The 11,479-nt window shown below is 34.6% G+C and overlaps 1 protein-coding gene and 1 long non-coding RNA gene across 2 annotated transcripts; both read right to left on the bottom strand.

Moving 5' to 3' along the window:
• Positions 1-250: 250 nt before the first annotated feature.
• On the bottom strand, positions 251-890 carry LOC132202673 (uncharacterized). Its single transcript, XR_009442391.1, has 3 exons — positions 626-890; positions 432-529; positions 251-361 (listed from the first exon to the last, which is right to left on the bottom strand). It is a non-coding gene; the product is annotated as an uncharacterized LOC132202673 (long non-coding RNA).
• Positions 891-3,284: 2,394 nt separating this feature from the next.
• On the bottom strand, positions 3,285-8,436 carry LOC132202608 (uncharacterized). Its single transcript, XM_059629614.1, has 24 exons — positions 8,416-8,436; positions 8,225-8,352; positions 8,073-8,149; positions 7,419-8,022; positions 7,323-7,364; positions 7,216-7,249; positions 7,096-7,160; positions 6,944-7,043; positions 6,641-6,891; positions 6,522-6,587; positions 6,408-6,450; positions 6,274-6,350; positions 6,123-6,219; positions 5,781-6,010; positions 5,649-5,727; positions 4,994-5,046; positions 4,898-4,933; positions 4,723-4,843; positions 4,552-4,661; positions 4,439-4,501; positions 4,353-4,386; positions 4,223-4,293; positions 4,052-4,157; positions 3,285-3,562 (listed from the first exon to the last, which is right to left on the bottom strand). Exons 3-24 carry the CDS (start codon positions 8,087-8,089, stop codon positions 3,357-3,359), a joined length of 2,505 nt encoding a protein of 834 aa, XP_059485597.1. The 5' UTR covers positions 8,090-8,149; positions 8,225-8,352; positions 8,416-8,436; the 3' UTR covers positions 3,285-3,356.
• Positions 8,437-11,479: the final 3,043 nt, after the last annotated feature.

Below are 11,479 nucleotides of genomic sequence, written 5' to 3'. Positions count from 1 at the left end.
TATAAGGAAAATATAGGAATAAATTGAAGTAAATTCAAGTTTTAAACAAAAATTTTTTATTACCATAATTACTAATTGTAGGTCGCAACAGAACAAATTTATGAGGACAGTATGGTGAAAATTGTACTTACAAAATCAGTAATTTGGAACGTATAATGAAGCACTTATGGCCGAAGATCAAGTATCCAATTGGCTTGGCAAACATAGCTGATGAACTTAATACAAACTGCAGCAAACAGGCACTTAAAATGTTCAAAACAGAAAAATCTTCTGTGGGGAGCCAAGCTGAATTCGTTGTGCGGAATCTTCCTACTTCCAACAGCAAAATTTTCACAGGGCAGGCGTGCAGACGTTGCATCTCCTTTAACACAGAAATAAATATGTTTTTATTAATATTTAGACAACAATTGGAATTTTATATTCTAACTTACATTGGTCAGTGATTTTCGTAACCCAGGGTGCGCAGATTTACTTCATGATTGATGGAATTCCTTTTCCACCACGGCATAGACCAAGACATAATATATCTCTGAAAACATTTTGCAAAGATTTAATCACAATTATATCGCTCGTTCCGGGCTGAAGCTGCTATATTTCCAAATATAAGCTTCAAAAATGTACTTACAATTTGGTTTTGGCACTGCTGGTTCCAGTTTTATTCCATAATTTGCAGAAAACTTGCAATTTTAGAGAGCGCCAGGCACTGCTAGATGTGGAGTCTTCCATGATCACGCTTGTAATGACGCTTTCCAGTAAGCATTTTTCAACATGGCGTCAAAATTTGCTTTTTTACACAGTTATATTAACTCATATTCGGTGAAATTTACCGAGCGCCTCAGCTAAAAAGACATACAGACGCGCATAGCTGGAGCACTTTTACCGCGCTGAGCAGTTAGAATGACCAACTGCTTTTCTAAAAGTGTTGCTCGCGCTGGAAATAAAATCGAGTAGTCCTTGCAGAAAGAAGTTCATGAGTTTAAAATTAATTCAAGATGCAATGACGGCCGGTAAAAATTTTAAAATAATTTTTTTTAAATCATTACAAAAAAATGTTTCTCTGCTATATTAGGAGCATTAGAATGCATAAATATAAGTTTATATGTCTTAAATAGATTTTTTCATGTTGATTTATATTGAAAATCCTAAATTAAGTGCATAAAAGTTAGTCGGAAAAAACTAGTGATGAAGTATAGTGTAGATAAAAAAATTACAATTTTTTTGAAACATTTTCATGAGCCTGCCTTGGTTCTGTTAACTGATATTAATAAATTTACAAAAAGTAAGATAAATTTTCACTTCTCTTGGAGATTCAAAATCGGCCATTCGCGCCAAACTTTGAGGTTTTTTTTACTGATTTGACGAGGTTAAGTGCCAAGCAGGCTTTTTTCAGTTAATTTAAACTCGCTTCTTTTATGTTGCTTTTACCTGCTTGAAAGAGCTAGGTTTCGTTTTACTTAGCAATACGCGGTAAAAAGTACTTCATAACAACGCAAACAGTTCGGCAGGGTGGCTCCGCGTTTCATGTAACATACCCGTGCTCGGTAAAATTTATCCTTTTGGTCAACCAAGAATATTCTAGCTGGAGCGCGCGCGGTAATTCTTACTGCTGCCGCTCAACTAGCACACATGTAACAGTGGAAATGAGTAGATGTTACCGAGTGAGGGAGCTGGATTTTCCAACTGATGTGTGATTCGAGCCACTCGGTAAAAGTAACATTGTGCGTGGTTGTTTTGAATTAAAAAAATCAGTAGATATGAATGAATTACAGTTAAAGGTGCTCTAACTGAGTGAATTCTGTATTTATTTTTCTGAGTGTAATTATGGCAGAGCGAGTTGCTCGCTGAGGGAAAAACAGCCGGCTTGTGAAATTTAATTGCCAGCCGTCTCTGTTGTGACTGCGTTTGTTAATTAACAATCTAATTTGCGCCGCACAGAACGAGACAATACGCAATTATTATGCGATTTGCACGGCTTCCCTTTGCCATACTTCTCACTTTTATTTAAATATATTTGTAAAAGCTGCGAGCGTTTTGCGCGCGTGCAGAACTTGAAAATCGAAAGAAAAATTCAAACTTTGTGCCCTTTGTGAAGCTGCTTGATGGAGCAGAATGCCGGCGTTTAAATAAATCTACTCGCGCGAGGCGTTACTTCTCTCTCATTCGGTTCAGCTGGAAAAAAACGAATAATATCAGACACGCTCACACAAATTCTCCACTCCCTACTGTGCACATAAAACTGATACATCGTTTTTCGGCCGCCTTTTATCTCTCTCCCTGCTGCTTACGCTTTCCTTGTTCCACTCACACTCGCGTCTTTTCTCATTTCCATGCGCACATCTCTCAAAAATGCTCCTGTTGATGCCCCAAGAGGCTGTCTTTTATTTATAATGAAATTTATATAATAATGGTTGCAGACACTGACTTGTTTTTAATTGAGAATATGCGTGAGCGAATTTTTTTCTGGATTTAAATAATAAACTTATTCCTTTCTAACATACAAATGGAATTTTAATGTGCAAGAAATGCTATGAACTTTTAATCAAGTAACAAAGTCGTAGATCGTTTAATTTAAAGATATATTCGTTCCCAGAAAACCTCACGAAAGAAATTCGCATAGCCTTCAGCGTCTGTAAATTAAGAAATTTTCAGATTTATTAAAATTACTTTCATCAAGATATACATTTTTCCACCCTAAACGAGCACCTAATCCTGACCATTTATAAATAAATATTATCAAATTGGTTCAAAATTTAAATCATTTTGATTTTGAGTGATCCTTTTTTATAATCAAAGTTTTCGTGTATATCTACAGATCGTTGAATTTAGTTTTTTCTATGTGATTTTATTTTGCATTGTATTTATAGGTTTTGTAGATTTAATAAAATATTATTGTACAATATTCACTGAAATTATATTTACTCCTTTGTATATTTTTTAATTATGCTTTATTTCTTATCAACAATATATCAAATCACATTTTCCAAATTTAAGTCCAAATATATACAGTATATTGCGTTACAGGTCAAACTAAGGATGAAATATCATGAAATTATGTATTTCAAGCTATACATCAAACCATGGTCCCTGCAGAGAATAATTTGCAGAACGCAGAAATCACCGATCTTGATTTATTCAAAAATGAATTTTTACATTTTGTAAACTATGACACTAAAGGTGCTGCAGGCAACTCATTTTTTTAATATAAATGCTGGATTGCTTGAAGACATTTCCGAAATATATGATGTTAAAATAAGTGAGGTATTTAAACAAAACTTGCGTGCAGATAAAAATGATGTCACATTAAAAGTCACTACTGAGGCGTGAGAGCTCATACACATTGCATTATTATACTTGTTTTAATCAGAGCACAACAAACGCAACAAAAAATTAGGTGTAAAAGTTAATTGACAAGAGGGCAATCGTACAAACATAAATCCTGGCCTATTACTGGGGTCGAATGTAACGTTTGAGAAACCTTCTGCTGAGAATAATTTGTTAGATGGGCACCAACGTAAGTTTCCATCGCCAACGATGTCAAACAACGCCAACACCAGGTACGCAACTAGAAAAATTAATTATTTTTGGTCGGTCTTTGATAGTGTAAAATGAGGTAAATTTGATGCGTATTCGAATGTTAGTTAATTATTAATAATTTTCCAAGCATATGTTGATTATCTACGCGCGCGTCAAAGCGCTCTTTTGAGCGCTCGTCAACCTTGAAATTCAACAAGCCACAACCATCAATTTGCAAAAATTGTATGGGAGAGAAACCAACACAACTAAATCTCATTGCCAAAAATATAGTACCCGACTATAATTACTCGTGCCACGGCAGTCTCAACTATACTGCAGGAAAAATGTCAATTTTGTTTAGCACGGTGTAGAATATAAGTTACTTAAACCTTCTTCTGAAGCATTTTACGTCGCATTATTTTTTTAATATAGCTTTCGATTTGCAAGGTGATAAATATTGCAAAAGTCGTAAAAGTTTTTAAAAAAATGAACGTAAAACGATGAATTTTTTTCTTATTTAATGTATAATAAAAATTACCAGCAGTGGCGTTTTGCATGCACTTTAAGATATCTGGGTTTTCCAACGAAGCCAATTTCATTCCAACTTCTCCGCAAGCACAGAGATAATTATCTTTGTCAGTATACTAAAATTAATTAATTAATAACAATTAAATTCAGTGTGTCACAGTCATGATTTTGATTTAAATACCATGGCTGAAGTTTTGTACCATTTCTTTCCACATACATTGTAAATACTCCCCACAGGCGTGACGCAATTACCTGGTAAAAATTTGAAATTTTGAAGCATTTTTAAGTGAATTTACGATAATATGAAATACCAGTGCAATCAGCGACTATTTTCTGAGCAGTAGACTTTCAAAACGGAAAAATTACATCTCTTTGCGATTTGTAAATAAAAACTCACGTTGATAGTGCACACTGGAGCAGGACATTGACCTTGTAAAGTAGTAAAATCATTCTGCGGAGGCTGCGTAAGGAAAATGTTATGGTAAATTTGATAAATGTAATTGATAAAACCATAGGCAGTGATTGATCGACGGCTGTAATAATTCCTCTCACAACGTTGGGGGATTTGTCATAGCTGCATCTTATAATTTCTGCAGCCACATCGCATTCGTCCATGCCCTCTTAATATTAAAAGTTCCAATATTTACAATTACCAAAAAACATGCAATCCTTTATTTATACCTGGCGTGATTCCACATTCAGTGGCAACTGCCACATTCTGTGATAATTCGCTAATATTTCCCTGAGCCATGGTCTCCAGAATAGCCAAAACTTGACTGTCAATGTACACCCCGTTAACCATCTAAAACGATCACTAAAAATAATTTTGGCGTCTCTTTTATTCTGTGATAAAAACCAATCCAGCTTGCTCTCCCATGCACCGCAAAAAGCACTGTCAAAAATAAAAACAGTATCAAATAGTCTCTCGTAAGATTTTTTTTATATAATTTGCCTTCAATCGAATATCCAAGTTATAAGTGTTATTTAGGAGTTGGTCAATCTCAACTGAAAATTATTTATTTTGATAAGAAAATACTTCTATATAATAACATTTTATTTTTTTAAATCAATATCGACAGGAAAACTCGGAACTTGAATTAAGATATTAGAACACTAAATATATAGGATTTATAAGCGTACTTCCTATGCTCTAATATATATATTTCATTCTATTTACTTTCCCCTATCTATTTGGATTATTGTGCTTGCACTTATTGTTAGATGCGCATCTTTGTGAGTTTATTTATGTAAAATCCTACTAATATTTTGCTCGCAGAAATCTGGATTTATGTGCCACGCACTTGGCTGGAGCGAGAAATGGAGGGTAAAATCTAATAGAAAGTCTGCACTCTTTCATTTTTTTATTATTATTTTTTTTGTCTTGTTTCAGGGTCAGGCCAAGTTAAGTCTTGTCGGCCTTTATAGATGGTGTGGAAGGCACCATCCAATTTTATTTTTAATTATATTTATGGATTGCTTTAAATTTCGGGGGATAAACCTAGATCTTCTGATCCAATTATTTTTCAGTGTAAAACCCTGGCCTTACAATTATCAACGACGTAACTATTGAGTTACGGAAGCTAGCAAAATATTTATCTTGGTCTCACTTTGGCTAACGTTGTAAGTAAAGGCACATTCGACACTGGCCGCTGTTCCACCTGTGTTATTTTGTGTTCCATCGATGGCCTTAATTATGTATTTTTTTATGTTTTTCAGAATCGCATTTTATATTTTTAAACCTCGCATATGTATCTCATTGTCTTCTTCTCATCAAAATCGAACAAACTTGCATAACTGGCATTTGCATAAACTGCGACAGCGTTCTCGATGCCGCCCGCGTTGTCTGGCTGGCCTGGCTCCCAAGGCGCGTCGCTTCTTAGGGGCTTCTGGACTCCGAGGAAACCAAATTTCCCGTCACTCCCCGTTTTAATCCCGGAAGTCCAAAAATAATCTCCATCCGCTCCATACGCTGAATGTTATTTTTATAAAAATAAAATATATAAATTAATCATCAGGTGTTATTTTTTTTTTTTTAATTTTTATCATGCACATATGGGGGCACGTGGTTTTCTTTTCCTTACTTTTAATTGCATTCATCAGTGCGTTGTATTTGAAGGTCATGTCAAAACTGATTAAACGCATTCCAATGCGGCAACATTCTTGAAAAGCCCCGGCGTACTAGATTTTAATTATTAATTTTTTTTATCTGTAAAAAGCTTAAACTTATCGTACAGTCTGTGTGACTTTACGATAGCTGAACATATACACGCGCCCGTTCAATGTGATCCAACTTCCAACGTAGCTGCGTCCTTAAAAATAATATTTTATTTTATTTTATTGAATTAAAGCCCTTAAAGTAAACTAACTGATCAAATACGGCCGGTTGTTAACGGTTATGAACTTTGCTGTCTGTTCAAAATTAATGCATTTTAAATTATATCAATATCAGTGCTAAAACTTTCTCTCGAAAGAACATATACATTTATCGCGCAAGGAATATTTGGGTAGACCGGTTTTGGTATTTTTGGAGATGAAGTTGGGGGGCCCTTTGGAGAAAACAGAAATTAATAAGACGCTTAATCACATTATTGTTCCATGCCTGGCAAGCTAGGAAATATTTATCGGTGCACATTTGATCTGAAAGTGTCAATGTGGCATTCGACTTGAACGCGCTGAGTTGTGTGCAGTTTTGGTTTCCATTCAAGTTGTCTGGCTGCCCACTTGCCCAAAGACCTGCACCATTAGCAAAAGTGACAGCCAGGGATCCGTTTTTTGAGCACCACGAGAAACTTGTTGAGCTGACACGTTGAGCCGATGTCCAAATTTTTGAAGGGTAGTTCCATTTGGAAACTATTCATTTTTTTTCTTTTAGATCTTATTATATAAAATAAAGAATATTCACTTAGATCCCTAATAAAACAGCTTTGTTTAGTGTAATTTTCAAGAGATATCGGCTCCATGCCAATTTTATAGCAATTGATAAAATTTTCCGTCCAATGCACCTATTTAGCATCACCTATTTAAAGAACAGCAAAAATTTTAAAAAATAAATACCAATGATCTTCCAATTAAAAACTGCTGACCACAAGCTTCTACCCAAAAACCATACTGTGATGCGTCTAAATTTATTAGTTTTGAAATTGATACATAAATCGAGATTTTTTCTTTATGAACTTTTTAATGTCCCATCAGGAAAAAATGCTGAAGACTAGATTTTTGCAAATGGAAAAAAATGTTTAAAACATTTTAAGAATCAGAAAGTAAATGTTAAGCTTTTATACCTCTTTCGCATAGGATGTATTGCAAATTCCTTTCAGGAGCACCTGCATGCATTTTGGTTAAATTGAAACTTTAAAAAATCTGGACCCAAAACTTACCGTTTTCTCAGCAACTGACATAGTTGTTGTTATCCGCATAGTTGTCGTAGTACTCGGTCTTGTTGAAGCAGTTGTTACGGTAGTTACGGCAGGAATGCTAGTAGTATCTAATGTTTTTGAAGTTGTGGGATCGCTTGTTGCACTGGAAATTATTGTTGAAACTTGTAGAGTTGTAGATGTGCTCGCTGTAGTTGAAATAGTTGCTGTGGCAGTCACAACAGGACCAAAAATAGTAATTGTGTTTGTTGATGACGTGGTGCCGCTCGCCACATTGTCCAGTATTAAATTTGCATTTGGCATTGTTGTCATCAGCTCATTGGTCATTGGGGGGACAGAAATTCCAGTGATTTTCGTGGACTCGCTCTCAGCCCTCATAATGCTAGTAGAAACCAAAGGAAATTCTACCAAAGTTGTTGAGGGTGAGTTGGTAGGTTCTAACCCAACAGGAGTTGTTTCAGCACCAGAAACTGAGACAGTAGATGTCAGTGAATAAACCGTGGGCAAACGTCTTGTGTCCTCGATGATTACTACATGAGGCGTAGGCGTAGAAAAACTGACATATCTGTCAGTGCCTTTGGCAGTAGATTCTGCAGGGCCGGATATACTATCAATGTCATATTAGTGTAAAAATCTTCCATTGTTTTATCAATTTACATTGAATTATAATCCATTATATCTGTTGAGTGTATCGATTTAGACGCAGCATAATCATTTAGTTTCTCCGTTTTTTTCTAATAATATTTTCCATTATTTTTATTATTATTTCTTAATTTACGCAAATAAAATTATTTATAAAATACACTTACAGGAGAGGTTGGATTGTTCTTGATGGCCGTTGAATTTATGTTTTGAAAATTGTTTTTATACGAAACGTTGCACCACTTTCTTCCACAGCACTTATTTATGAGTACCCTTCTCACTGGTCCATTTTTTACTATTATAGTTCACGTTTTTTTTATGGATATTAATATTATTAAAACGATAAATTCTGATATACTTCTTTTGATGTGCTTTTTTTGCAACACTGAGACTAATCGAACGTTTGGGATAGAGACAGAGAGGGTTGTAAACTAAAAATGAAAAATTATTTTATGCATTTATGAAATTCAATACTTAAGAGTGAACATATCATTACAATTACAAGTGTAGCAAATGAAGCCAGTACTATAGTCTGCATGATGGAGACGAATGGTCTAAAATTTGAATGAGCAGTGGAAAATAATCACTAGAAAATAATAATTTGTTTCCGCCAGCAATGCGCACTATAATAATATTGGTTGACTTACGAACGGAAATGAACAAGCTTTTGCGAAAATCAGAGTTTTTAATTTCTCAGTCTTCTATGTAATTTTCCAAGTTATTGAAAATTGCACATGATAAAGTATTAAAAAGTATCAAATAATATATATTTATTTTTTTCAAATAAATTTCAGTATATATGTAAAAATTTTTATTTTTACTTTATGGCAATATTGGTAATTATATGTAATCATGTGTATCATTTCCGATTTTACTGCATCATTATAATAATATATACAATTATTGGTGCCGGATGACGTCGAGTAAAAAGCAACTCATAATCATGTTTTTCCTGTGGAAAAATGATCAATTGTGTGCTTCTATACGTCTACGTAATTATTTAATTTGAATTCTGCGTAGAGGAATTGTTGGAGAGTTAATTAGTTTATTAATTATTGACGCTGAGAGGAAATGACAATGTGCAATGTTGGAATCTTTGGAAAAGCTTTCGAACCAATTAACTCTCAAACATTTTACATCACGTGTGAGAGAACCAACTGGTTTGAGATCAGGATGCAAATGCTTTGTGGATTTTTAGTTAATTTTAATTTTGCTTTGCTGTGCCAGATGAAATTTTTTCTACTCCGAGAAAATACAAAGGTAATTTTCACATCAAATATGATTTTTGTACTGTATAAGTGCTGGTGAGGTTTAAAATAATAAGTTTATTATCATTATTGTAACAGGGGGGAGTTATTGATTTCATAATATTGATCCTCTTCACCTGTGGGAATGATACATTAAAATAAACTCCCATAGCCCCATGGGGCTGGCCAGCTTCTCTCAATTTGTACCGGGTTTCTACAAGCTCCTGCTACACATTAAAACTTTGACTAGTTTTAGCTAATAATTGAACCCTTATTAAAACATTCAATTCATAAGTATATTTAGCAGAATCTTAAGTGTTTTTGGTTTTGGCTGCCAACTGCTATCCAAGTTCCAAGTAGAAAAATCACAATTTATCTTAATTTTTATAGAATATAACAAATAATACATTTTTTGTTAACTTTGAACAGGCTAATAAGATTTCATGGTTATATATAGTATTGATACTAAAATGATAAAAAAGAAATTGGAGACGGTTAATCCTCCTTGTTTGAATGAACTGTATTATATAATTTCTTTGGCTCACAGTGTGCGAGTAAAAAAATCATAAACATCAAATAAAAAATTCATAAGAAACGAGAAATATGAACTCCTATTTTCCTTATTTTTAAAATAAAAACAAGTTAGATTTCCAATTCTTATGCCCAATTATTAAGATTGCATGTTCGTTGACTTCGCTTTGCACATTGAGACATCAATCGGCCTCTTTTGGCGCTAAAACTCGAGCACACAAGCCCTTTTTGGTGCAGGTGAGCTCTTTTCAGCCCATTCTCAGAAAAATGCAATCCTCCGAGTACCATCACAGTAAAATAAACCGCCGGCGATTCATTGAGTGCCATTCACGCAAGACAGGTATAGGATGGGGGAAAAAGCAGCTCCACTTTTTATACAATAATAATATATTTTGGTGGCGGGGCCGACAGAAATTTCATCAATGAATTTCGGTTCCCAGGCGGGCGTCCTGCCAGTTTATTGTGAGAAAAAGAAACATCTACGCAGCGCTTTGTGCCGAAAACTCACCCCGAACTGGGAAAGAAGCGAAACTCAATCAATGGGAATCGCTATTGTGAGCTGCAGGGCGAGGGGCGGCCGTGTAAAAAATTCCTCGGGCTTTGAAAACAGCCTGGTTTTATTATTTTCCATGGGCCGAAGATGCTGACGGAGGCCCGAATGCCGCGCATACCTTACCTGCTGCTGCCGACCGGGTGTCAGAGATGCTGCGAGAGAGATGCCTCGCTAGACAGCATGACGCTTCATACATTTCCAACTAACACACTATAAATACGCGAGCGAGCAAGCGGTCTCCCGCCTCAAAAGGGAAAGAAATTCGTAAACAGATTGGAATCTCACCTGCTCAACCGGCGTGGGCCGTGGATTTGAGAGTTGCGGCCACCGCATAATGCGCGAGAATTTTTTCTGCCTCTCGTCATAAATATTATAGTGTTAGGCATTTTTTAGGATGACTTGGGAATTATTTTGTGCGCAGGACAATAATTCGAAATTCCTCTATAATGACACCTTTTGAATTGGCCTTTTGTCGGGAATAAAAACACATACAAAAAGTGCATAATCACAAATTAATACAAATGATCAATGAAAAGAAACTTTGCACAAATTAAATAAGGAATATTTAAAATATGCTTCATATATTTCTATCAAGCAGCTGTCCGCAACTCCTTGAGAAGTTATTCTGGCTTAAATTCTGATTTATAGCAAAACGTTTGAATGACATGGATATAATTTTAAAAGATTCCTAAGCAGAAGAAAAACTCACTTTTAATTTTTTCCAAAGAAATGTAATAGATTTGATTTATAACTCATTTTTTTCATGTAAAAATTTTAACTTTTTATAAGTTGAAATCAAAATTATTGAATATCTTTTAATTAATCTTAATTTGGTAATACTCTTTATTTTGAAATGATTTCCCATTTTTCTGAAAGTAACAAGACAATTTTAATAAAATAATTCTCATTTTTGCTTTATTTTTACCCGTATTATGGTTAAAGACAGTTTTCTGCTATTTATTTATTTTTATTTCGAAACATTTTGATTTCAAGTCTTGGCAATCCAGATGATTACTCGGTTGTTTGCTCATCTCTCTGGTCCAACTTCATTGCGACGCACAATCAGACTAAAAGCATCAATACCAATCTCG

This window comes from Neocloeon triangulifer, unplaced genomic scaffold (assembly GCF_031216515.1).
Source record: "Neocloeon triangulifer isolate White Clay Creek 2 clone unplaced genomic scaffold, ASM3121651v1 ptg000015l, whole genome shotgun sequence".
NCBI classification, from domain to species: Eukaryota; Metazoa; Arthropoda; class Insecta; order Ephemeroptera; family Baetidae; genus Neocloeon; species Neocloeon triangulifer.
The sequence above is the reverse complement of the archived record's forward strand: the minus strand, read 5'-3'. Positions and strand labels throughout refer to the sequence as shown.